This window comes from Siniperca chuatsi, linkage group LG23, assembly GCF_020085105.1.
Source record: "Siniperca chuatsi isolate FFG_IHB_CAS linkage group LG23, ASM2008510v1, whole genome shotgun sequence".
In the NCBI taxonomy this organism is placed as follows: domain Eukaryota; kingdom Metazoa; phylum Chordata; class Actinopteri; order Centrarchiformes; family Sinipercidae; genus Siniperca; species Siniperca chuatsi.
The window spans coordinates 10,551,825-10,577,718 of NC_058064.1; the positions used below are offsets into that span (position 1 = coordinate 10,551,825).

General features: G+C 39.4%; 1 protein-coding gene across 16 annotated transcripts in view; it reads right to left on the reverse strand.

Annotated features, from left to right (window-relative positions):
• Positions 1-25,894, reverse strand: part of cacna1c (calcium channel, voltage-dependent, L type, alpha 1C subunit) — a 221,784-nt gene that overhangs the window by 66,655 nt on the left and 129,235 nt on the right. For 12 of the 16 annotated variants that reach the window (XM_044186938.1, XM_044186935.1, XM_044186932.1 and 9 more), the window contains exons 4-9: positions 22,662-22,801; positions 12,284-12,423; positions 10,739-10,891; positions 8,546-8,751; positions 5,881-5,984; positions 262-349 (exon numbers count right to left, since the gene is read on the reverse strand). In XM_044186938.1, the coding sequence (XP_044042873.1) occupies positions 262-349; positions 5,881-5,984; positions 8,546-8,751; positions 10,739-10,891; positions 12,284-12,423; positions 22,662-22,801 (831 nt within the window). Of the gene's footprint in view, positions 1-261; positions 350-3,758; positions 3,863-5,880; positions 5,985-8,545; positions 8,752-10,738; positions 10,892-12,283; positions 12,424-22,661; positions 22,802-25,894 lie in introns of all 16 variants that reach the window. The other 4 variants (XM_044186937.1, XM_044186936.1, XM_044186945.1 and 1 more) reach the window with 1 other exon arrangement.

Below are 25,894 nucleotides of genomic sequence, written 5' to 3' on the forward strand. Positions count from 1 at the left end.
CTCACTAGTAAAGGATGTTAAATATTTAATAATGGCTTAATAACCATGACATGTTGTCTTAATTCTTATCTAACTCTGCATATCTTGTGGCCTTGCTTGAATGTATTAATTTAACAGTGACAGATTATTCTAAGATGTCTTAGTGCCAGATTTAGCTACTGGGTACTGGGAACTTTAAAAATTCAATCACCTTTTTGAAAGCCTGACAGTAATATACAGTGAATCTTAGTGGTTACATCCTCTTCAGAGAGAATAGCCTACCTTGAGGTCCTCCTCCAGTTGCTGTTTTTCTCTGAGTTTCTGGAAGTCACCACGTGCCTTGGCCTTCTCCCTCTCTTTGGAGAACTCTCTGGTAGGAGGGGAGCAGGATGGAGGGGTGGGGGGTAGACAGTTGTGGGAGGGGGGGGATAGAGAGAGACCAGAAACAGAGGGAGGGGAAAAAGAATCTGAAAATCTAGACTGAAGTGTTGCAAAACTAATCATGTGACAATACTGTGATAATACAGAACATTATACAGTACTTAAGAACAGGAAGGAGGGAAAACCTGCTAAAGAGAGAAAACATGTAAAGTGAAGAGAGAGAAAAGCTCTGCCAAGGAGAAAAGGTGTTAGTTTGCAAATACAGAGGAAAGCACATCCAGACACATTGGAGCTGGATTCACATCTCAAACAATCCAATTCATCTAGATATATTTTTAAGCAGCCAACAGATAGATACAGTTCAATTCAGTTCAGTTTCTGTGTTGGTAAACATGGTAACTATCATTAAGTCTGATGCACTAGTGGGAATGTGTATAGTATAATTATAGACTGAAAGTGATTTAGTCACGATGGGGCCATATTTCATAATTCATGTGGATTAGAGCTTCAATGAAAAGTAATTTAATAGGAGTCTGGCTATAAATGCAGTCCCAAAGTGTCCAACAGCAGACAAAATAGTCTTGTTTCTCTCACTTCTAATTTAATTTATCCGTATTGTTGCTGTCCCAGGGCAACAGGGCCCCAGGTGCTCCCAGGCCTGCTGGGAGTTGTAGTCTCTCCACCCCTGGGTCTCCTCCCAGTTGCAATGTGCTCAGTACAACCCCAGAGGGAGATACAGAGAGGGCACCCCCACCAGCTGTACCACCTCAGCTTTCTCCTGTCAAATTGGAGGAAAAGTGGCTCTGCACCGAGGTCGTCCTGCATCACTGAGCTCCTCACCTTTTGTCTGCCATCTCATTGTTTCGGTCACCACCCAGAGGTTCTGGCCATAGGTCGGAATGAAGATATACGGTAAACTGAGAGCTTTGTTTTGTGCCTCAGCTATCTTTTCATATAATGTTTGCACTTCTTAACGTAAATGTAAATGTAGAATTAACATGAACAATTAAATTAATATTTAATACTCCTATAACCACTTATTATGGAGCGATCTAATTTATTTTACTTTATTAATACAATATGATGCCTGCTTTTTAAAGATTCTTGCGATTTTTTAGGTGATGTGGACAAGGAGGACATAAACAAAGATGATTTAAGACAACTAAAATCAACGTTAAGAGAGTGTGAAATATAGAAATATTATGATGAAACCTGGTGAAATTACTTCCTGGTGTCGTAACAGGAGGAAAGAAAGAATTAAGGCATTTGATTAAACGCTGCACTTGGGGAAGGTCAAAGTCAGGTTGGAGCCAAAGATGGAGTTTGTACAAAAAGCTGTCAGGAGCTGGGAGGCTTGGGAACATTTGCAGTTAAAAGGTGTACAAATTGACATTCGAAGGTCCATTGACAAGTAAACTTTGCTAGTGCCTCCCTGTCGTGAATATTTTGAATTTTGAGGATATCAGTTAGTTCCCTGCTAGTCAGCTAGCTCGCACCTTGTTATCTTGGGTTTGGACATTACACACTTGATAGCTGCATAAACAGTATCCATCTATCCATTGAGATTTGGAACTTACTATGGAACTCTGAAAACAGACTCATCTGAAGGTTCATCTGAATATCAATCAGATATTATGCAATCAGTACATAGATTTTAATTAAACCTGTTGTGTGTAATGTTTAGTTTCCCTGGAGAGCAAGAACAGGATCCATAATGAAACTCTATAGATTGTCATGTGCCGTTTTAATTGATTTGGAATGGAACCTCAGATCACACCTACAGACAGCAGAGACACACACACACACACGACAGATCAATGAGCATTAGGACAAACTGCTATTGTCTCGCTTGTCAGAGCATTAGCAGGAGACCCAATCCTATTGATCTGTGATTGTGTGTGCCAGTGTGTGTATATGCTGTATGTGTGTGTGAGTGCAGTTGTGAGAGCAAAACTCATCAAGGCACCACTCACCCATTCTCATCATCTCATTTTTCTGTCCTAAATCATCACTGAATTCTCTTTTTTCATCACCTATTGTTCCTTTCTCTTTCCCCCATTCTCTTTCAAGACAGCCTCTCTCCTCATTCTTTCTATTTACATATTACATCAAATCTAGACAAACAATCACACTAGATGTTTTTGTCTCTACATCTGTCGTTCTCCTTCTTCCTGTTAAGCCATTAGTTATTATGCCAATCTGAGACCCACACACACTCCATGGTGGAAGCAGTTGGTAAAAGGTCAGGCTGTGTAGTGTGTTGACAGCATCATTAGTCAGAAGTCAGACAAAGAGTTAGACAGTCAAACCCCCCAAGCTGTTTGGACCAGATAGACCTCTATTATTTTTCCCACAATGCTGCTGTCACATCACTGTGGGTATCGAGAGTCAGATTCGGGTCAGTCAGTCAGGGGTGAGACACTTCACTATCCTAAACCTGTTTCCTTCCTAAGTTCATCATAACCTACAGCATGTGAAGAAACTCATATTTAAAATTATAATTATTTGCAAAGGTAATGATTGTAGTAATTTTTTTTTAAATGGGGGTTGGTGGGTGGCCAATAACCTGGTGAGGTTCAATAACCATAAGCATAAAGTCATGGTTAAGGTAAATGTTTTAATGTATTCCTAAAAGCTGAAACCTAACTGCAAGCTGCAAACTAATATACTGTATGGCAATATGCTTACAGTGTTCTACAAACACAACTTTCATTTGGCGTAATGTTAGGCTGTGTCCACTGGGAGCCTGAATTTATACTGCTGGTTGATGTTCCTCTTTATTTTAAATTGAGATGACAGTGTTTGTGCCATGCCACCAGCACTGAGAACTGAGCATTAAATTATAGTAATGGCATATACTATAGAGGCAACACTGTAGAGTTGTATAGAGTGAGACCTTTTTGATAGAGGCAATATCCAAAATGTCTTAATGGCAGAGAATACCAGTCTGTCCTGTTGAAGTGTCCTGGAGGCAGATGCTGGAGTACGATTTCACTGTCAGCTACAATGATAATGACTAAACATGTACATGCAGTTCATTTAGCTCAGTGGGTAGATCTGCGAATCCACATACACATGTGATACTGTAAAACACTTTGGACATAAGCATCACCAAATGGTATATAAATTTGAATGTCACTATCAGGTTGCACTTTTCCTTGTGCCACATGTATTATATGTTGTATTTACTCCTCAAACTGTACCTGTACCAGTTTTGTTACAACACACATACATGCTTTGTACAGTACTTGTTAAATACCATCTACTGTCAGAAGCAGGATGTAGACAGAAGTAAACAGTTCCCCTCAGCAAAAACAAACAGCAAAGGAACAACAGCATGAAGGCATGAAGGAGAGAAAGACAAGTTAGTCTCAAATGACCTTTAACCTTGCCCTTACCCGCTCAATACCCCCAGAACCAAGTTTAGCACAAAGAAGGATCCGATGATGATTAAGGTGACAAAATACACCCAGGGCCACTTGTAGCCCACTGCATCATTCACCTAGGTGGAGAGATGGAGGCATGGAGGAGTGGGACCAAGGAGAGGAGACAGAAAGGATGGATGGAAGGTAAAGATGGAGTGAGGAGAAGGAAGGCAAGCAGAGAGGACATTGATTGAGAGGGCAGGGATGAAAGTAAGGAAGAAGCAATACGGAATGTCAGGAGGGAAGGGAGGGAAGAGGGGAGGAGTTAGATCCTTAGTGAAAGTTCACAAAACATGGATCCACTTGCTTCTGCAGGATCCCTGCTGGGATTCTGGTGCATTTATAGTATTTGTCAGTCACTTAGTGAGCTACATGGCAACATATTTGGTCAGCTGTATTTAACATGGATTTGAACATTTTGAGATGTATTGCTTGATTTGGGAGACATAGCCATAGACATGATAACCAAATCAAGTCCTCCTAGAGCTAGTGTGAAAAAGCTGAGTGCATGTATTTCTGTGAAAAGAGAAGGTTACAAGTTTTCACTTAAGTTCCACTCAAATCAGCTCATTTCAGGCTTAATCACTGTGGAGAGAAGGCATTTTAGTTAGACACTTCAACAGACTGTGCAGCAAGACTCCCATGGCTTGGACATCATTACTGTCCTCATGACAAATTACTCTCTCTCAATGTCTTAACTCTTCCAAAATAAATTCAATTAAATAATAAAAATAGCCATAAACAGATGGTCTATATTTTAATCAATACTCATCAAGAATTTATTGTTGTTTTCATTTAAAAGTTTTACTTTTGAGTGTAACTCATCATCATCATCATCATCATCATTATTATTATTATTAGTAGTAGTAGTAGTAGTAGTAGTAATAGTAGCATTATACTGTTTTTAACTCTGATGATCAAAATATTTAGATCTGGTAACTGATGTTTTTATGAACGCTTATGAAAAACGATGTTCCCTATTCAGTGCAGCCTTCCATCCCATAATTTGCATCTTTAATGCCACGTTTCCTCCAGACTCCACTCTGTCCTGAGAATAACCTTTTTTGCCTGTTGTGTTTTCCCTGTTGTGCACGTTTTTTTAGCGTCCCACCTCCACGGCTGACCTGAGGGGTGAATTATTAATACCAGAGTGTGTCCCTACAGGCCGGGTGGCGCTTGTACTAAAACAGTGTGACTTGACAGAGCGGGGTAAAACAGCATCTAGCTCGCCTGCTGGAGCAGCATTTATTGAAATAAAACACACACACTGATCTTTAAATGCAGTCGGGTGTTTAAGGAAGAAGAAGGTCCCTAAAACGGAGCCTGGACTGAACAAAAACAACTAACTTAACTAAAAGAAAGACAGGAATACAAAAAAAGAAAGTCGCTTGTTTAGGTAATTAAACCTGTGCTGGCCAAAAGAGTCTAGGAGGTTTGTGTGTGTGTGTGTGTGTGTGTGTGTGTGTGTGTGTGTGTGTGTGTCCATCTGTCCATCACAGACAGGTTGTGACAGGATGTGGCCCTTGGAGGTCAACTGACATGAACATAACAGATAGACAGAGGGCACGTCACTACTTCTCCTGTTTGTATGTGTGTGTGTGTGTGTGAGTGCATGTGTGTGTTTCTCTCAGGCTTGTGACAAAGCATTGACTGAGTGGAACAGAAAGGAGAGCGGGAGATTTTGCTCAGTTCAGTTCAGTATCTGTTAGAAACATTATTTAGTACCGAATGTCAACCTGTAGGGTGCAGATGCTTATAGAGTAGGTCACCTTCAGCCTTCAGACAAGTTTTGTCCTGCAAAATCCCTTATTTTGTGCAGTAAACATCCTCCATTGAAATGATGGTGGTGATGACAGGGATTACGATCATAAAGGCTGAAACATGTTCAGACTCTCGATTCTACTCTTCAGTGGCTCACTGGATCCTTACAAATCAACCAAAAGTTGCACTTTAAATGTCTGGTCTAGGGAGTCTTGTTGCATGGCCATTTATCACATCTAAAACACGTAAAATAAAAATACGTACTGTACAGCCACATCACAAACAACACACATACAGACATTTGTACACACATGACAACAGCTCAGCCTCTTACCCGCTCAACACCCCCAGAACGAGATTGAGAACGAAAAAGGAGCCGAAGATGACGAGAGAGACAAAATAGACCCATGGCAGCTCATAGCCCATAGCATCCTGCATCTGAGAGAGACAAGAGAAAGAGGAGAGAAGGAGAAGGAGAGAAGAGGGGGATTAACAGGGAGAGAGTTGGTAGGGTGGAGGAGAAAGGAAAGTTAAGGGAGGTGGAAGAAAGAGAGGGATGAGAACAATGGGGAAAGAAGAAGAAATGTGGCAGAAAAAGGTTTGAGAAGATTGACAGAATGAAGTGAATAAGAGGGGGAAGCAGAGGTCAAGGATAGAAAGTGTGTCAGAGAGGGAAAGACAGAAGGAAAAGACGACAGGCAGGAAACAAGAAAAGAGCGGTGCATGTTAAAAAGCAGTAGAAAGACCTGGCGAAGCAAGAGTGGCAGTACTCTATGATTTAGTGTGTGTATAAACCCTTTTGTTTGCCTCTTGGAGAACAGGTGCTTGACGATCCACAATTAATAACACTAAACAACACTTAACTGCTTTTGTAACTCAATGTCAAACCTTAGCTCTTATTCAAAGTGTGTGTTTACACAGTTACACAATCCCCTAAGAAATCTTTTCTTGGAAAGGTGGATGGGCCTTTACGCGAAACACATTTAGATGCTGTGAATTGTTCATATAAACCAATTATATTTTGTTATAGAGGATTTACAGCATGTGACACTAAAAAATCCAAGTGAAATCAATAAAGATGACTTGTTTCTGGATATTCAGTTGCAGGGAAATATGCCACACACTCATCTGGATATTGTATTAAGGATTGCTTGAACAGAGACAGATCGTTATTAGGGCTGATGTAAATGGGAGATGATGTGGAAAAGGTGATGTCTGAGCAGTTTAGTATCCAGGATTCGATTATAACAGAAATGTCAGATTATTAGTCTGCGTGTAAATTAAATTGATGGACTTTTAAATGACAACATTAAGAAAAATAATTAAGAGCAAAGATGAATATTTCCAGTTCTGTAAATTAAAGAGCTGTCACTTTAACATAGAGACTGCTGGACAGAAAGAGACAAAAGGGAAGATAACAGAGGAGAGGAGAGAGACAAATTGTTCATTTGCTACGACAGCAGCAGACGCTGGATGTCATTAATCTATATTGCCGAAAATGTGAGACAATGAGAATGATGGAAATGCATGGCCCAAACTAAATGAAAGGCATGGTGTTGTCTAAATGTTTTTCCATAATCATTTGTACTCCTAATAAATAGGTCCCATTCATTATAAAGAGAGCTGGCTACACAAGCGCTCTCATAATAAGCCAATTGTACAGTTTAACTAATGTGATGCTGTGTGTGTGTGTGTGTGTGTGTGTGTGTGTGTGTGTGTGTGTACAGGAGGTTGCAGCAGGCAGGGGAGTTGCAGGAGGGGTGTAGAGCTAGTAAGCTCTCTGCTCCATGTGTATACAGTACATGCACTCAGACACAAACAACTTGCACACACCCACACACACACACCTGCATGTATGTATAGTAAGATCCCACACTCACACACATAAAATTGACGAATTCAGACAGTTACATTGTGTCACCAAATTGAGATTATGTTGGCTCAAAACATCATCCTTTCAACAAACTTCTTTACAAGTGTAACTGTTAATTTCATTACTTTTTTATTCATTAAGACATTTACTAATGATTCATTCATTATTTGAGTATTCTGATAGCTAGACTCAGTTTGTGCCTCCCATTCTAGTAACAGAGCTCAAATCTGTTTCTCTCAAAGCTAAGTCACTGGAAATCTTTCAAAAACCTAGAATATCATTTACCAGGTCTTAACACTGTTTTGAAGGTATTGCCAGAATCATTAAACACTCTTCTATCTATCTGAATGAAAAAATAATCTCATTGTATTGTAGCACAGTTAATGCAGAAATTCAGTTGAAAAGTGATGTTTTGAAAATCCCAAGAAACCAGTACTGTACCACACGAGTGCTTTGCAGTGGTGAGACCCTCTGCCTGCAGTGTGAAGGCATATAGAGGACCTTTCAGTAACTGCCACGTGAGCTCTTACCACCTATCGGCAATATCATAATCTGTGTGTAAAGCCATACCTCTATTGCAGAGGTCTAAATCAAATGCTTTCTCAAGAAGGCAAATGGAGGAGTTTGATTGGACCTTCCCTATCATTGATTAACAGCACAGACTAATCTATTGGTTTATTTAGCGGGATGGGGCTGCTGCATGCTTCTGGCCATTTACTGAGGAAGGGATAGTTTTTGTGTGTTCATATGCCTCTGTGGCTGTATGTCTGTATGTGTGTGTATGTGTTTGTTCACTTGACCCTTCCACTTGAATCACACATCGGGATTCTACACACGTTTCCGAATGAATCGGCGCCTTCAATTACAGTGTATTGTCTGCATCGATTTAGCCTGAGATATGAGCTAACACACACACACACACACAAACACAGTCTGTGTGTGTGTCTCTCTCTCTGTGTGCACACCTGCCTTTCTGAGAGAAGTGTTATTGCTTTATATTCTTTTTTCAAAAAGCACTCATGTGGCACTGATGTTACAGATACAGTACAGTGGCTGCACACACCAAGCAGCACGGCACTCACTCCACACATACACAAAAAAGACACTGTTGTGGTGTCCGGCTCACCCAGTACAGCACATCCGTCCAGCCCTCCATGGTTATACACTGGAACACCGTCAACATGGCAAAGGCAAAGTTGTCAAAGTTGGTGATGCCGTCATTTGGGCCCTCCCATCCCATTTTGCACACTGTTCCGTTACGGTTACAGTGTCGACCGTAAGCTCCGTCTGGTGCACACGGTGCTGGTTTTTCCTCCGGAATGGTGCCTGTGACTAAAGAGATAGGAGGAAGAGAGAGCTTGTTATACTGTATTCTTTTGACCCAAACACAACTGACTCTTGGTGGGAGCAGCTGCTGGTTTATAGTAAGTTTCAATTTTAAAGTTTTCTTTTAATGATATCCTCAATTCCTCTCAACATAGAAAAACTGCGGTCTCCTAGATAATTTAGCAATACTATAGGTTTATGTTATGGCCATCATTTTTATTATTTCAACTTCTAAGGAATCATATTTTTTCCAACAGTTACAAGCCTTAGCTGCTATTGCTTTGGTGAAGAGGCCAGTCAGAGGTGTGAATCAGAGCTGTAACAAATCCAGAATACATGGTCATTGCAACTGGGAACACTCCACTGCACCATAGTTGCTGGATTAATCTAAATAGGCTGACACAACACAATTTTAAGCTTTGTGATGGGATGTTTTTTACTGACATCTTCTAATGTAGTTTCTCATCTTTTGTACAGATGATTCCACAGTGAGAGTTTCATGCCCGTCCAAATGGTAAGTTACCTTACACTACCTATGCAGAAAATGACTGGGACTCTTACTTCAGGAAGAAGTATAAAATAACTCCCACTTTGTGATTCTAAAATCAATCTACATCTAAAAATAATTTATCTAAAAGAAGGTTAAAAAGGACACATTGAACTAAAACCAAACAAAGCAGCCATAAAAAAATCAATGTGAAAAAGAGCTGTAGTAATTATACAAAACAAGCTCTCGAGGGTGATGTATAGGATAACAGAGAGTATTCCACCTTCACTTACCCAGTGCAAAGCTAATGCCTCTCATGGGACCTATAATATCACCATAACAACACTCAAGTCCATTTATACCTAGGGGCCTTAACTGAAAATTGTTTCAATCATTTATGGGGGCTGCTGTTTCAATTATTGCCCAAATCATTCATACTCAGAAACATAAACGATGGTTTAAATAATTAATTGAGGTTATCATTTAAACTGTTTTAGGTATGTGCTCTATTTTCTCCCTGCTTTGTTGGCTAATGGGTGATGTCTTACTGTAGTCAAAGATTTATGCACACACCACTCAGACTCATTACTTTAAAAACTTCAAGTTAGTGAGGTGACATTATAGCCAGTAGGCGATTTGAGGGGGCATCCCATGTCCCAACACACCAGGGGGCGTACAAACTAAATATCCTGTGAATAAGCAAGAAGTCAACGAGTGTTACCAAGAGAATGTCATTATCCAACATGCCGATCCCTCAAACCTTTCCACACTTTCCTACAAAATTGCTTATCTTTTGCCAGTGAGGTGGCGATCTCTCTCCATGAATTAAGAGTCATTTGGCTGTCCCTGTGGTCTCTCAAAGAGGGGTGGTAGATGTGTTTGTAGAGGCGAACTTGCTCGGCCAGCTTCGTTGAAATGAAAAGCGCACTGCGTGACCAGGGCACCTAGTTACAAAAATTCAGAGGTGGATGGCCAAGCTCTGTGACAGCTTGCAGCCCGATCCGAAAGGTGCAATGACGTAATTTTTGGCCCGCAGACCCCACATCGAGCATAAACCAGACTTAATTGTGCTGTGTATTGACAAATCCATGGAGCTGTCCGTGGTGCTGAAGTAGTAGACAGATTTGTATGTGTAACTTTTTCTCTCAGTCCCGCCCTTCTGTTAAAAAGTATAGCTATTGCTTTCTTTGATATTTCAGTTGAAAAGGTTTGTGTGGTATAGTATTTACCTGTGTGTCCATCTCTGAAGATGAAGTGTGTGTGGGTGTGTGTCTGTGTGTATATATGCTTACTGAAGCATGCTGTCACACACAGTTGAATACATGCTTAAAAATTTATCTGAGCAATGAAATGTGGTATGTGAGTGTATGTGTTTGATCATGCATGTTTGTATTTACTATACTATCTATGCATCAGTGCGTTATAGTCTAGACATTCTCTCTCTCTTGCTCTTTCTCTGTATGTGCATGTGTGTGTGTGTGTGTGTGTGTGTGTGTGTGTGTGTACCTGTATTCTCGGAAACGCAAGTCTTGTGCATCTTGCCCATGAAGAGCTCCAGGCCGATGATGGCATAGATGATGATGACGAAGAGGACCAGCAGGGCGATATGGAGCAGAGGAACCATGGCTTTGATTATGGAGTTCAACACTACCTGTAAACCTGCAGCACACACACAGAGGTAGAGCTGAGAACACATTGAAACAATCAGTTATAATAATGCTAATGATGAAAGCCTTTTTTGTCATATAAAAGCATTTGTAATCTTATCATATAGCAGAATAGTTGTAGTTAATCACCATGTAAGCACTCAAACTCTAGAGAGAGTGCCTTCAATGAGTTTCTCAGAAAAAATACAAAACATGGTAGTTTCAAAACAGAGCTTGCTCATAGGCAATATAACTTTCCAGTTAATTTACTGAATGCTTTGATGGACAAGGGCTCAGAATACTGCGTTCTAATAACTCACAAAAACTGTGATAGGGATTCATTCTGTTGAGGAGGCTTATTAGTATGAAAGGCAGAAAAATGTAAATTTGTTATTTATCTTTGTAGGATAATTTTTTTTTTAACTAATTAATTTGTCAAAAATGTATTCAAACACATGCTTTGGTGCATATACTGTAAATACACACCATATCAGATCACTTAATTTCACATTGATGAAAACAGTTCAGCTTGACTTTTTTTTACTTCTTAAGAATTCATTGAAAATGTTGTTGTTTTTTTGCATGAAGCTGTAATCACAGATTGCCTAAATTCGTCTGTAAATAAAGAAAAGCTATGTATATACTCCAGCTCAAGTGATGATCACAATTTAATTATCAATTTGTATTTGAGTGAAGATTGTTGTGCAATTATTCACACATAATTTGGTGAAGTAAATGCAGCTGCAAAACCACAGTAGGTGGCATCAATGACTGAGGAATACTTGGATTGGTTCTGGTATCTGTTGATTAAATTACATAACACAGTACTTGTTTCTCCTATCAGTTGTGAAAAACTGGTAGGGTTATGACATCTAGAATGTTTTAACAAAACAAACAGGTCCATTACAAAGTTCATTTACAGATCATTATATTTTTTTAGCAAATGTGCTACTGATCATTTGCCATGATTCATTCAGCACACAGTCCAATGATGTTGGACAGGGTTCAGTCTAAATAATGTGCACTGCAACACTTACGGTTTTAAACCAAACAACAAGAGTGTGGGATGTCTTCTGGCCTGTTGGGATTATTGATTTCTGTAGTCACTAACACAGACAGGCTGACAGACAACTCATCTACTGCTCGTACTGTCTGAGTATCTGACAACAGGACAAGAGGACTCTGTGTGTGAGCATGTGTATGTGTGTGCATTTATGAATAACTGTGTGTGTATGTGTAGCATCAAGCAGCAATATCAGCTCCAATCTGTGGTTCATTTCTCCCCCACCTCAACCAATCACCATTCACACCTGATCCTCAGAGCATCGTTTCTACTCTTTCTTTCTTTTGTTTCTCTCTTTCTTTCTTTTCTCTCTTTCTATCTTCCACAGTTCTCAGTACTTACTGGGTACTCCCGAGACCAGTCTGAGGGGTCTGAGTACTCTGAATGCCCTCAGAGCCTTGACATCGAAGCCTGCTGCCTTTCCTCCAATAGGAGTGCCGCCGTCCCCCTTGGTGGCCTGCTCCAAGATCGCACTGAATAACCTGCAAGACAGAAAGTAATGACTTCAATAACCGTCATCATCAGGTTGACATTTCCACATACTAGAGAATATCTGAGAGAGAGGAAAACAATAAAAGAGATACATACATAGGAATATAATATAGAGTGATGAATATCTGCAGTTGTTGTCATTATGGCATTATTTATATATTTATATATTTTCTCTGTTGTCAATACTAAACTGAACCATCTACATCATCTTTATCATAACCTATAAAAGAACGAAAATGTTGTAAATTTAGGCATCAATCTAGTTTGGGACCAAAATTTTAAAAGCAAAGGGAATGACATCTGAGCTGTTTCACAATCAAATGTGTTTCTTGAAGAAAACTCAAAAGTAGAAAGTAAAACAGCTTAATTAGTTAGCTCTCCAACACAACAATAGAAAGTGTTTCATCTGTTCCCTCTGTCTTTCACAGATAAGGAAATGTGAGACACTCAGCTTTAATGATTTGACAGTCAGCTCAAGAGAACACTGTGCATGTCTGTAGTGAAGGGAGGTGTCTCCAAAATGTGTTTATCAGTGAGTGTGTGCTAATAACACTGTCACATTGAATATAGCACACATTTAATGACATGTCACACAAAATTCCCAGTAACTCCACTGTAATACATCTGGTACTTAAAGTATGTAGAAATACATAATAATGTAAATTATTATCCTCTATAAAAGGGCTAAATGTGTTTTTACGCTGTTGCTGTTTGTTAGCTATTAGCTTCTATGAAATTATTTACAGACATCTCTTTGGGTAAGAGTGGCCCCCAAGCTTAAATGTATGTACACCATATGCCCACATGCATTTGTGCAACTCTGGTCTAGGGCTTTTTTCATGGTTTTGGTTATAGGCCCCTTAGTTCCAATTAAGGGAAATCTATGCTACGGAATACATACAATAATATTTTAGACCGGTGGTTCTCAACTTGGGGCTTGGGAACCTGTGATGATGGTTTCTATTTGCGTTTTAAGGGGTCACAAGTCAAAAAGGTTGGGGACCACTGTTTTAGACAATAGTGTGCTTTTAACTTTGTGGCAATAGTTTGAGGAAGATCCTTTCCTGTTTCAACATGACAATGCACCAGTGCACAAAGTTAGGTCAAAAAAGATAATATATTTTCCGATTTTGGGGTAGAAGAATTTAGGATGACATGGAACGCTGACTGCGTGCCAGGACTTATCACTGAACATAAGTGTCCAACCTCACTAATGCTCTTGCAGCTGAATGGGAGTAAATCCATGCAGCTAGGTTCAAAGTTTTTGTGTAAAGCCTTCCAAGAAAAGTGGTTATAGCAGCAAATTAATGCCCATGGTTTGAGAATGAGATGCTCCACAATCACATAGCGTAGTGTAAAATTTTGACCTTATCTTGTACAGTACATAGACAAGGTAAATAGAAATACATAATAATGCAAATATAGCCTTCAATAAAGGGCTAAACATGTTTTTATGCTGTTGCCTTTTGTTGGCTATTATCCCCTATGAAATTATTTAGAGACATCTCTTTGGATGTCAGTGGCTCACTAGCTTGAATTTATGTACGTCCAGCTGAGCTTATCACTCTCCCTCTCCTCTCTGTGTCTCTCTGAGATCCTTTAGAAATCACCATACAATACCATTTTCCAGCTAGCGCGGCTCAAAGGCCAGTCAGCGGCGCGTTAGTCATGGAGAATTATCAATTAGCACAGATGAAATGGCCACTTGAAAAGACCTCTCAAAACATATCGCCCTCTCTCTCCCTCTCTTTCTCGGCCTCTCTATTTCGCACTACCTCCCTCTCAATTTGATTCTCGCTCTCTCTCGATGGGAAGCACGCCTTTGAAATGGAGTATGAAAAGCATTTCAAGGATCCACAGTTTTGCACCATCAGCATTTCGCCCAGCATGTTATGGTGGGGTGTTAAATGATAATTAGAACCTTTGAGTGTAGCACCACATAATGGCTTGTGTACATCCACAGCTAAAGATAGAAGCTGTGTGTACATTCATAAAGATAACACAGGTTGTGCGGTTTCATAGTAGTTAAAACACGACAATACTACTGAAAAACACTGAATTCATCTTTGAATTATTTAAAATTCACAATAGGCCTGCCATTAATTATGTCCATTATCAATTAATCTATTGATTTTTAGTAACCTATTACTAGTTTAATCTATTAAATGTCATTAAGTAGGTCACAAGTTCTCATGGTCCAAGATGATGTCTTCAAATTGCTCTTTTTGCTCTTTTGAAGTCCAAAGCCTAAAGATATTCAATTTACAATTATATAAAAAACACAAATACAGCAAATCCTCAAATTTGAAAGGCTGGAGCCAGTTAAATTTTGACAGTTTTGTTTGATAAATTACTTTAAATTACTGTTTTGTTTTATTTTGTAGATCAATTATTTAAATAAATGTTTCAGTGGTAATTTTCAATACTTCATATGCAAATATTTTGCCTGAAGGTTTCACTCTCTTTACTCTCTTTTTTGTGACGATCCTACAGCTATTTTGACCGTGAATGCTTAAAAAGTAGATCCAGGATAAAGGGTGGAAAAAAAGGAGCGGAGAAGAATGAAAATGACACAATTCGGAAGAGGAGAGTAATACATGTGAGGGTAAAGAGAAGTGTTGGAGAGAGGACAAAGAGTTGAAGGAGAGCCATGTAAGGCAGAGACTAGAGAGAGAGTCTATATAGTAGTAGTACCTATTCATATTACACACACACACACACACACACACACACACACAAACACACATGTGCGCACACAGCCTATTTGCTCACTGAGCCCTCACTAATAAACTCTTAAGTACATGTTAGCAAGAATATAGGCTCCAACATCTGTGTATATGTGCAAGTGTACATGTGTGCATGCATGTATGTGTGCCAGTGTGTGTGCCTCTGAGGCTGCTCAGCACCAGGTACAAGCTCTTTCACCCATATGGTGAACATTCCAGAGGGAGCAAACTCTGTCACTTCTCACACACACACACACACACACACACACACACACACACACACACACACACACACACACACAGGCAGGCTGTCAGTTAGGTACAAGGACAACCACTCATGCATGCACACACAGAGATACAGTGCTGTCACAGCTGAACATTTCCTGGATATGTGTGTCCTGAGTGTGTGAAATGGAAGTGTGTGTATTTATGACTTCACTAATGGATTTTTTCTGTGTCAATTCCACGACAAGTTCTTAGATCTACATGACAAAATAGGTCTCCTCCTTACACCTCATAAATTTGGGTCTTTGCAGCCTTATCGCATATGTGATTTGTTCCATTTAATACAGTTCCCAAACTTTTTGAATCCATGTTGTAGGTTGGAGGTTCGGGTTTCAACCATCTTATTGTAATACATTTAATCTCAGCCCCAATGAGTATTTGTAACAAATAGATTTTGGCCCTCCCCTTGGAGCCTTCAGTAATTGCACCAAGTAGCACCACCTTTGGATATTTGGGAATATCTTGGTGGAACACTTCTCTCGGAACATCTAGCACGTCTTTCCAGAAATTACTTAGCTTTGAGCATGACCAAAAAATATGAGTGTGGTTTCTAGTTCGTGGTCCACATTTCTCTAGCATTTGTCTGAATTGGTTCGAATCCACTTTTACTGTTATTTTCGGGGTTTGGAAATGTCTTCTTATAACTTCCCTCCAGGTATCTAGTGTTGTATCTACATTAATTTCAGTCTCCCATTTGTCCCTTATTTGTAAGGTATTGTTTGGGGTTAGCAAGAGGAATACTGAGTATACTTTAGAGATTACTTTTGTAACATCATTTCCAACTTGGAGTTCTGTTAGGAACTGTTCTATTAGAGTGGGCTTTTTCACATTTTCCCATACCTTATGTGTTGTAAGAAAATATCTCAGTTGTAAATACCTCAAAAATTCAGTCCTTGGGAGTGTGAACTCTTGTCTTATTCATTGAAATGACTAAAGCTTCCCATTATGAAGAATTTGATGCAAGTAACTGAGTCCATATTCAGACCACTTTTTAAAGCCTGCATCGATATGCACTGGTTCAACATCCTTTCAGGTAACCTACACTAGCCACTGATGAAATTTGCTTTGGTAAGCCGAATGCAGTTTGTATAGCTCTCCAGATTTTTAGGGTTACTCTAGTCCACTCCCCCATTTGGGTATTTTTTAGGGAAACGTCTAAGAAAGGTAATGCCTTAAGGGGTATCAGGCAGAGGCCCTTTTCAATATCAAGCCATCTGGTATATGAGCAATCCTTAATCCATGATACTAGGGGTCTTAATTGTGCTGCCCAGAAGTAATACCTGAAATTTGGAAACCTCACTCCCCCCATTCGGATTAGCTAATTGTAGTGTTTTTAATTTTATTCTTGGTCGTTTTCCTTGCCATATAAATTTTGAAACTCTTTGGTTCAGTTTAACAAATGTAGATTTTGGAATTTCTAAAAGTAACATCTGGAATAGATAAAGTAACCTGGGCAGAACGTTCATACATATACTCTCTACACGGCCTATTAGAGAAAGAGGGAGCATTGACCAGCGTTCTAGATCCTCACTGATGCATCTGATTATCTTCTTGTAGTAAGCCTCGTATAGTTTTTCTGTGGAGGAGGGAATACAAATACCTAAGTATGTAACACCACCCTTGGTCCATTTAAAGCCACTCTTAAGTTTAATTGATTTTGGAATTTGACTGCAGATGTCCGTCGGTTCTGTCTCATTGTTATCTTCAGAGCAGGTGTCTGTAGTCTCATAATGATTTATAGAATCCAGCAAAACGTTCAGCAATTTCATCTGGTTTGGTAAGATAGTTAGTTGAGTTATTACATTTTAACTTACTACGATGTTCGACGAATGCTAATATCCTGCTAGCCCTACTACCATGCTCATAATACCTCTGGTTGGTAAACCTTAAACTGCCTTCGATCTTCTCAGCAATCAGACTATTGTATTCTCTTCGGGCCTCTTTAAGATTATTCAGGAGATTAGGATTTGAGGTTTGTTTATGTTGCTGTTCCAATTTTCTAATTATTTGTTCCAGTTCTTGTTGTCTTGCTTCCCTCTTTTTCTTCTTGGCGCTTGTAAATGAAATAATACAGCCCCTAAGGTATGCTTTTGCGCAGTCCCACAATGTGTCCAAATAAAATTAAAGCTCTGTTGTGACGAGGGTAACAAACTCTTTCTCATTAATTGGTTGTGGTTAAACGTGGTTTAATATTCACTGTTTGGATGTTAATATATATCCTATGTCCCATGAAAGCTCAATAGGCGAATGGTCAGAAATGGTCATTGGCCTTAGTGGTAAAAAAAAAAAATCTATTCTAGACTAGGCTACATGTCTATGCGAATAGAATGTAAAGTCTCTACAATGGGGATATTTGCCTCTCAGTGCATCCACAAGTCCCAGCTCCGCAGATTGATATTTTAACAAAATCCCAGAGCTATGCTGTGTTATCACATTGTCTAATGAAATCTGGTTTGTCCTCATTTGGAGCATATACATTCATAAATGAAACATCTATACCATCTATAGTCATTTAACAGAATAAATCTTCCCTCTGTATCTTTATGGATTGTTACTAGATTGAAGTTCACTTGTCTATGTATCAGGATGAATACACCTTTCTTTCTCCTAGATGGATGAGAGGAGAAGTACACTTTATCAGCCCACGATTTTTTCCTGTAGGAAAGCTATCTGACAATTAGATTGCTTCAACTGACATAGAATCTTTTTCCTTTTTAGAGGGCTATTAAGTCCTTTAACATTATAACTCTTCTCTTTAATGACCCCACCATTGAGGGGAATCCATGTTGAGATTACATATTTGTTGTGTGAGTGCATGACCGTAAGGCATGGAGAGGGGGCATGTTGGCGCGAGTGGCAGTGGGCGTGATAAGTGTAGGCAGGGAGGGGGAGAGAGAGAGATACAAAGATTAAAAATAAAATTTAAAAAAAGGACAAAGACAAAGACTTAAACAGCGGCTGTGTGACAGATGTCAAAATATCTATGCTTGAGGCCAGGATATTGGTAAGTATGTGTTCCTGAACAAATTGCTCTTCTCACCACTTTTCTTAACATACAGAGATCCCAAGGGAACACTGGGATCAGAGCAGACAGAACAAAGTCCCAAGCTGCACAAGAAGAACAGACAGCTGTGTACACTGCTCAATACGCCGAGGTGGGTAGCTATCAGACTATCTTGTATGCCAGTAATTGCCTGTGCTTATCAAGATATGGACAGCGGTCGTCAGATCATCCCCATACAGGCTCCTACAGAACCACCCATTAAAAGAAAAAGTAGGATATAGCAACAGCACCACAAATGATAAGTCCCATCAAGCATTGTTTCCTTGATTATATTGTATAGGCTATAGTGAACAGATATGCTCAGAATCTCTAAACTTAGGGACATGTAAGACATAAAGCTAATTTTTAACAAAATACTGTACAATAGCAGAATTATTATTATTATTATTATTTTTAAGAAGGGAGGAAGGAAGAAAGTTAAACTAATTTTGAGTGATACAAAGTGAACATGAACACACTGTACATTTCCAGTCTCTCACAACAACATCGCTACCTCTTCTCGTAATTTAAGACTATGTGAGACGGAGGATTGATATTTTAAAGACAGGAGAAATCTTACTTTATTTTCCGTTCCTCATGGAAGTCTTGGTGTCTGTCCCTGGAATTATTCTCCTCTTTACATAATCCATGGCATCATTTGAAATTCATTCTCTTCCCCGTTGTGTGAAATCCGGAATCTGGCTGGGAACAGCAGGCCGTATTGGACTCCCTGTCGCCCTCAGAGTATTTTTCGGACTTCTGTGAAAGCTGCCCTTGCTCTGGGTAGATGGCTTATAAGTGAGGCTTGATCTTGGGCTCTTCTCAAAATCTCCATACATTCTCTGTTGTAGTGCAATTTTGCAATAATAGCACAAGGTTTGTCTCCTGGCCTCCTGCGATGTGAGCGGTCGATTTTTACATCTCTGTCCATCTAGGTGGACTTGAGCCTGGTTGTTCTGGGACTCCCATGATTAGAACATTCCCTCATCTCATCCATGTCCTCACATTTTCATTTCAAGTCTTCCTCTTCCTTTTTGAGATTATTCACTGTAGTCTGAAGAGAGACTACCTCGTCCGACCAGGTTAAAGACCCCCCCTCAACATCTCGAACGTTCCCCTTCATTTGCTCGATTTCAGAGCGGATGGTAGTGGTGTTGTTCACAATGTCAGCTCTTACCGCGTGTAGTTCGCTTTTTAGTGTGTCAAAATCTTCTGCCAGCGCATTCTTCAATTCCTGCTTAATCATGGAGGATATGTCTGACCTCAGGGAAGAGAGAATGTCCAATTTTATCTCCTCAGCGTTCATGTTCGTAGCTTCTAGCTTTGCCTGGGGAGCACATTGGTCGAGGTTACCAGGAGTACTTGGCACAGAGGCTTCAGGCCTTGTACTGGAGGAGCAGGTTTACTTGTATTTTCAGAGATTTGCTGCCATGCACAACTGAGATTCTCGACTAGTATCAAACGTTTCTAATTTGTGACAAATGTATGCAATTAAAATAGGATGTCATTGCAATGTCGAATTACTAGCAGTTCTGCAGGAGCTCTAATCAAACACGTCTTACTCCATCTCTTGCTCAACAGTGCCTCCCCACTGCAGTTATTTGATAGCTTTAGTTACTAGTTACTTTGCAGATTCTAATATAATGACACAAAATATAATCAACTAATAAATTATGATTTATTATCATGGATAAATATGAGATTTTATTGATCTCTTGCTGAAATTCACAAGCCAACCGGCAGTATATGTTGTACAAAAAACCCCAAAAAACTCCACCTTTACCAGCTGCAACATTACAACTAGGGTAGGTAATGCATTTCAGAAGCATTTTTGTTATATTTGTTGAAATTCTCTTTACATCCCGACAGCAATCAATAAATCAAATGCTCTGGGGAAAAAAGAAGAAAATTCGGTATCTGTGGCTGTCACAGGTCGGTAATAAGCACATCCAATCGTTTCATTCGGCCCGAATGAAACGATTGGTTTGGCCTACCTGCCTGTCCCTGTCTCTTTCTAGTTTCTCCAACGTTACCTACCCTAGCTTTGAAGTGATGCACACAATAATGCATAAATAATTCAATAATATAATATATATACATTATTTATTATATATACTTTATTCTGAAATGGGCCATTCTGCATAATGAGTACTTAATATACTTAAGTATATTTTGATGCTAATACTTTTGTACTTTTACTTTAGTAACATTTTGAATGCAGGACTTTTACTTGTAACAGAGTATTTCTACACTGTGGTCTTACTACTTTTTAAGTAAAAGATCTGAGTACTTCTTCCAACCCTGCAGAAAACCCTAAACATGGATCGTTTTAAGCCTTTGAACAAGCAACCAATGTTGTAATTTTTCTGGTGAGTGCAGTCTCCATTATCACGCCTTCACACTGGTTTTCACTGGATTTCAGCTCTAACTATAAAGAGACAACATGCCTAAGCTTTTATGTGACCAAGTCAAAATTTTTAACTGTTACTGTGTCAAAGTGGAAAGGAGAATTTGATCACTACAGAAGATTAAGTATGCTTTGTAGCCATGTGAAACAGAAAAAAGTAAAAGGTTCATATTTTGAGGAAAATTTTTAAAGCCCTGGGGAGGTCTAGAGAGGCCACCCATCTCAGAAAACAGCAAGCACCAACCCTCCTAAAGTTTCCTTGAGCAAGACACTGAACCCTGCCAATTCCAGAGCTGCAGCTTGCATTTCACCCTCTGACCTCCCTGTGGCAGGGTTGCAAGGTAAAAGACAATTTCCTCGAAGGAATGCATTATGTATTATTGCACAATTAAATTATGCTGTGCCACCATAAAAGCCATAATTCAAATAGAAACAGAAAGAGACAGAGAGAGAGAGAGGCAGACAGAGAGGGTAGCATAAGAGTGGTAAAGGTTGTGTTTATGCCGGGGGCACTGGCACCATGATGCCAGCTGATGGTGTGTGTGTGTGTGTGTGTGTGTGTGTGTGTGTGTGTGTGTGTGTGTGTGTGTTTCTATGGGGTGAAGCCAACCATGTTCAGTTAGTGATGGTTAATGTGAGTGAACACTTGACTGGCGATGAACAAGACTCAATGAGTGTGTATGTGTGTGTGTGTGTGTGTTTGTTGGTGCATTCACAGAGCCTTCCTTCAGGCAGAGGGGTGCTTTCGCCTCTCTTGCTCACGCACACACACACACACACACACACACACACACACACACACGGTCAATTAGACCATTTTTATGGCATTAACTGTAACTGTCAGGTCCACTGGCTATTGTGCCATTACCCCTACACAACACAACACTGTACACAAAGCACAGCTGGCAGGCTGGGCATGCATGCACGTGCGCGCGTGCGCACACACAAACACACACACACACACACACACACACACACACACACACACACACACACACACACACACATATACAGGCACAGAGGATTTAGCAGATGGGCTATGTTGCTGAGTTGCAGATAAAGAAAAACAGAGCAGAGCTTTGCTATCAGCATCTAACAAGCTAATCAGTTTAGGTTTCACCAATACACTGTAGGCCAAAGTTTACTGCGGCTTTAATACGGATTCAATGTGAAGGAACACTGTTTTATGGCAAAAATTCTTGTAAAAGTTGTTGTGTATTGTAGTATTTTAATATTATTAAAATAACACATACATTGAGAGATTCGTATTATTACTGTAGACAAACAAGACCACATCTTTCCTCTATCAGCTTCCTCATTGAAATTTACATTGTGTGCCAGCAGAACAGATTTTGCAAATCTGTTGGATTACAATTGTTTTCATCAACAAAGCTTAAGTGAAAAAAATGTTAGCAAAGATAAGAGGAAGTGCAGTAGCTTCCTTGTCACTGTTATAGCAATCAAAGGTGTTCATGGGAAATGTGATCTTAATTTTGAAAGACGCTGGCACTATGAGTACCTCTGGCATTAGACAGAGGATGCCAATTGTCTTGGCTGTAGTTTCATTTGTTGACAGTAATTATACCACGATACTATGATTAATTTGCCAATGATGTGCTGATGTTTAAAAATGTGTCAGGCAGTGCTTTTAAAAACCCTGGAAAGAGATAGTGAATTACAATTATACAGGACTTGCTGTCTTTGCCATTCCCTCTATCAAACTACTTAGAGTTACATAGGACCATTAAAAAACATCTGTCCACTCACCCTACGACTACGATGATGAAGTCGAGCAGATTCCAGCCGTTCCTCAGGTAGGCATTGGGGTGGAAGAGCAGGCCGTAGGCTATTACCTTAAGGAATGCTTCCACTGTGAAAATGATGAGGAACAGATACTCCACACGCTCCTGTAGAGAGACACAAACAAGACAGGTCCATTTATTTGTCTGAGCAGCAGCATTGCAGCAACGTAGACAGACTCAGTATGACAGAGAACAAGCATTAGAGAAAGATAAAAAAGAAAGTAGATGGAAGAGAGAGGAGATTATAGAAAGGCCTTCGGTGGTAAAGTTTGTAGTAAGCTCAGTAGGTTTCACATATGAGTAAATACTATTAACAAGATACCATATATTGAGACACCAATCGAATGAGAGAACACAAAAAATCCATTCAAAATTCTTAAATTCTCAAACCATTTGCAGTAGATCTTTTCCTTTTGATAGGTAGGTTAGTTAGAACAACTGGCCATACCAAAGCACTAATATATACATACATTCAGTCACAATCTTGACATTATTTATTTAAGCCCACATCAACACTAAAGGCCCTGTATGTGACTTATGAGTACCAATAGTGCTGGCTGCTTGCTCCTCTACTCCTCTGTGTTCATCAGCCAGAACAAAATGTTCTGTTACTCTTTATGTGGCTTCTGGTGTGTGTTTGTTTGTGTGTGTGTGTGTGTGTGTGTGTGAGTGAGTGTGTGTGTGTGTGTTTGATTATTTATGTGTGAACGTGTATTTGTCTAACTTGTAATCGTGTACACAATCAAAGCATTTTGATTATTTAATCAAAGCGACTCTCTTCCTGTCCTAAGAGGCTACTAAATGTGTGCGTGTGTGCATGTATAAATGCACACACACACACACACACACACACACACACAAGAAACTCTTCTACGACAGAGTTCCTTAGAGATTGCTGTCATAGTGATGACCCCTGCCTAATAAGGTCCTGGGAAATGTCCTGAAATGGCCTTGAGAGAGCGAGAGAGAGGATCTTTCTGACCATCGTCAACTTCCAAACAATTCATCATCCACCTAATCATCCATCATATCTACCTTCTAATTTTTGTCACATTTATAACTGAAATGAGATCAAGGCAATGGTGCAAAACTATTAAGCTCCAGTGTAAACAAAACAGAAAATATTATATATTCATAAATATTCCCTGTACTGTCTATCGGTCCCTCTGAGGTACATAATTTTTTTAATCTAAAAATATATTTAGCCCCATCAGTCAATCTATCCATTCATCTCAGTGCCTGCTCCTCCTCCTGTTCCCACTGTTCCCATGGATGTACACTCACAGAGGGCCAGAGGTTTGGGACAGAAGGCCGGCCAGGTCTCTCAAGGCTCCAAGTCAGCTGAACCTGAGGCTTGAGGGACACAGCTTCTGTATGTGTCCAAGTTTACCAAAATACTGTGGCTTCACGAGCTGATAGGGTTAGCAAAGTATCCCCACAAATTATGCTATCATAGCAGATCCAATTTAGATATTAGGCAACCTAATGGCCTTATTCAGGCATATTTACCTGTGCATTGTCCTATAACAATTATTTTAAAGGAGAATAGCCTGGAAAAGCCTGGCTGTGTTACATTCACTCTCTGATGCAAATAAGAAAGGATATGAAAGCTAGATAACTAGCAAGCTTGGATTTTCTAGAGGTTGCATTTACAGCAGCACCTAGTCCGAATTACTTGGCATAGGTTACCCTAGCAAGGAGAAGCTAGCTAGCTAAACTGAAAAGAACCTACGCTGTGGGCTAAGGGAGCAGGCATTAATGACAACAACACTATCATGAAAAGTGACAGAAAATAAAAGCAAACTGTGAAAAATGCCACTATTAGTTAAATCTATCTTATAATAGAATTTGATACAATTAAACAAAAATGTACTCCAATACAATAGTTTGAGCTCCAGTACAATAACATATTGTAAACAAAGAATGACATTTCAACATTTCATTTCATATATTTTCCTGTACTTACTGATATGATTCTTTATTTCTTAATATATTATTTATTTTATTATTTAAGATTTTGTAGTACTAGAGTGAGGCCATTGTCAAGTACAATAACATTTACTAGTATCTACTTGAGCATTCTGGTCAAGCAAGAATAATTCCTACAAAATGACAAACTAAAGACAAACTATTACTAACAGAATATTCTTCATATTCAAAAATGATCTACAAATCCTTACTTTGTGTAAATAGCTTATATTTTAAAGATGCCGAATATTTAATATGGAGTTGAATTTCTTCAAATGTGTTTTACTCAAATGATCTGTCTTTAACAGCTAGTAAAAAAAAGTGTTGTTAAAATTAAAAGCCCATGTTAGTGGATAAGTTCAAGTATACAGTGGCTGCATTCAGAGTTGCTGTTAAGGCAGATGTGAGTCTAAAGTAGGTCTAGCTAAACAAACAACTTTCTCAGCATGGAGAAAGACTGTGTCAAACTACCATTAGTCCACTCACATACACACCTTTCCTGGGCCATGGGAATCAGTCATCCATGTAGCCACAGTTTTGACATGACAGCTGTGGTTTCACTGTCACATTTGTAAATGCCAAGAACTATGGGTTAGGAAGGTATTTATTTAAGTTGGATTTTCAAAGCGCTATATTATCAGCAGTCACATTACAACTTCTGGATATTGATAAAAGAATCATGCTTTGATTTTGTGTTCTTAATGATGTGATTATCATACAAACTGTGATTTGGAAGTGTTTTTCCCACACTTAGAAATGCTCAAGAAGCTTGACAGTGGAGGTAATGACTTGAATTACAATACGGAGGATTTGCACATTTAGAAAGACAGACAACTTGAAAGGCAAGTTGATTTTTAGGCCAGGGATTCTGCCCCTGAATGGGCTGCTCAGAAAGCTGTCTTAAACTTGTTTTGTTTCCCATCTCTGTCTCTCTAACCTCCTCTCATTTCAATTCAAGTCCATCCAGTGTGCTTTATTGGCACAAAAGTATCTGGCTTAAAGATAAAGATCAAGATTTTCACATTAAACACCTGTCTTCTTTTTCTATCTGTGTGCGTCAGTTTCAGACCCTGGAGAATTGATTGTTTTTTGTATTCATCATTCGTACTGCAGACCCTGCACCACACAGTGAGTATTAGTAGTCTATGCGGAAGTAATTAATCTCACAAACGCGCACGCACATATCCTCCCTCTCAAATACACAAAAGCTCTCCATCACTCTCTCTCTCA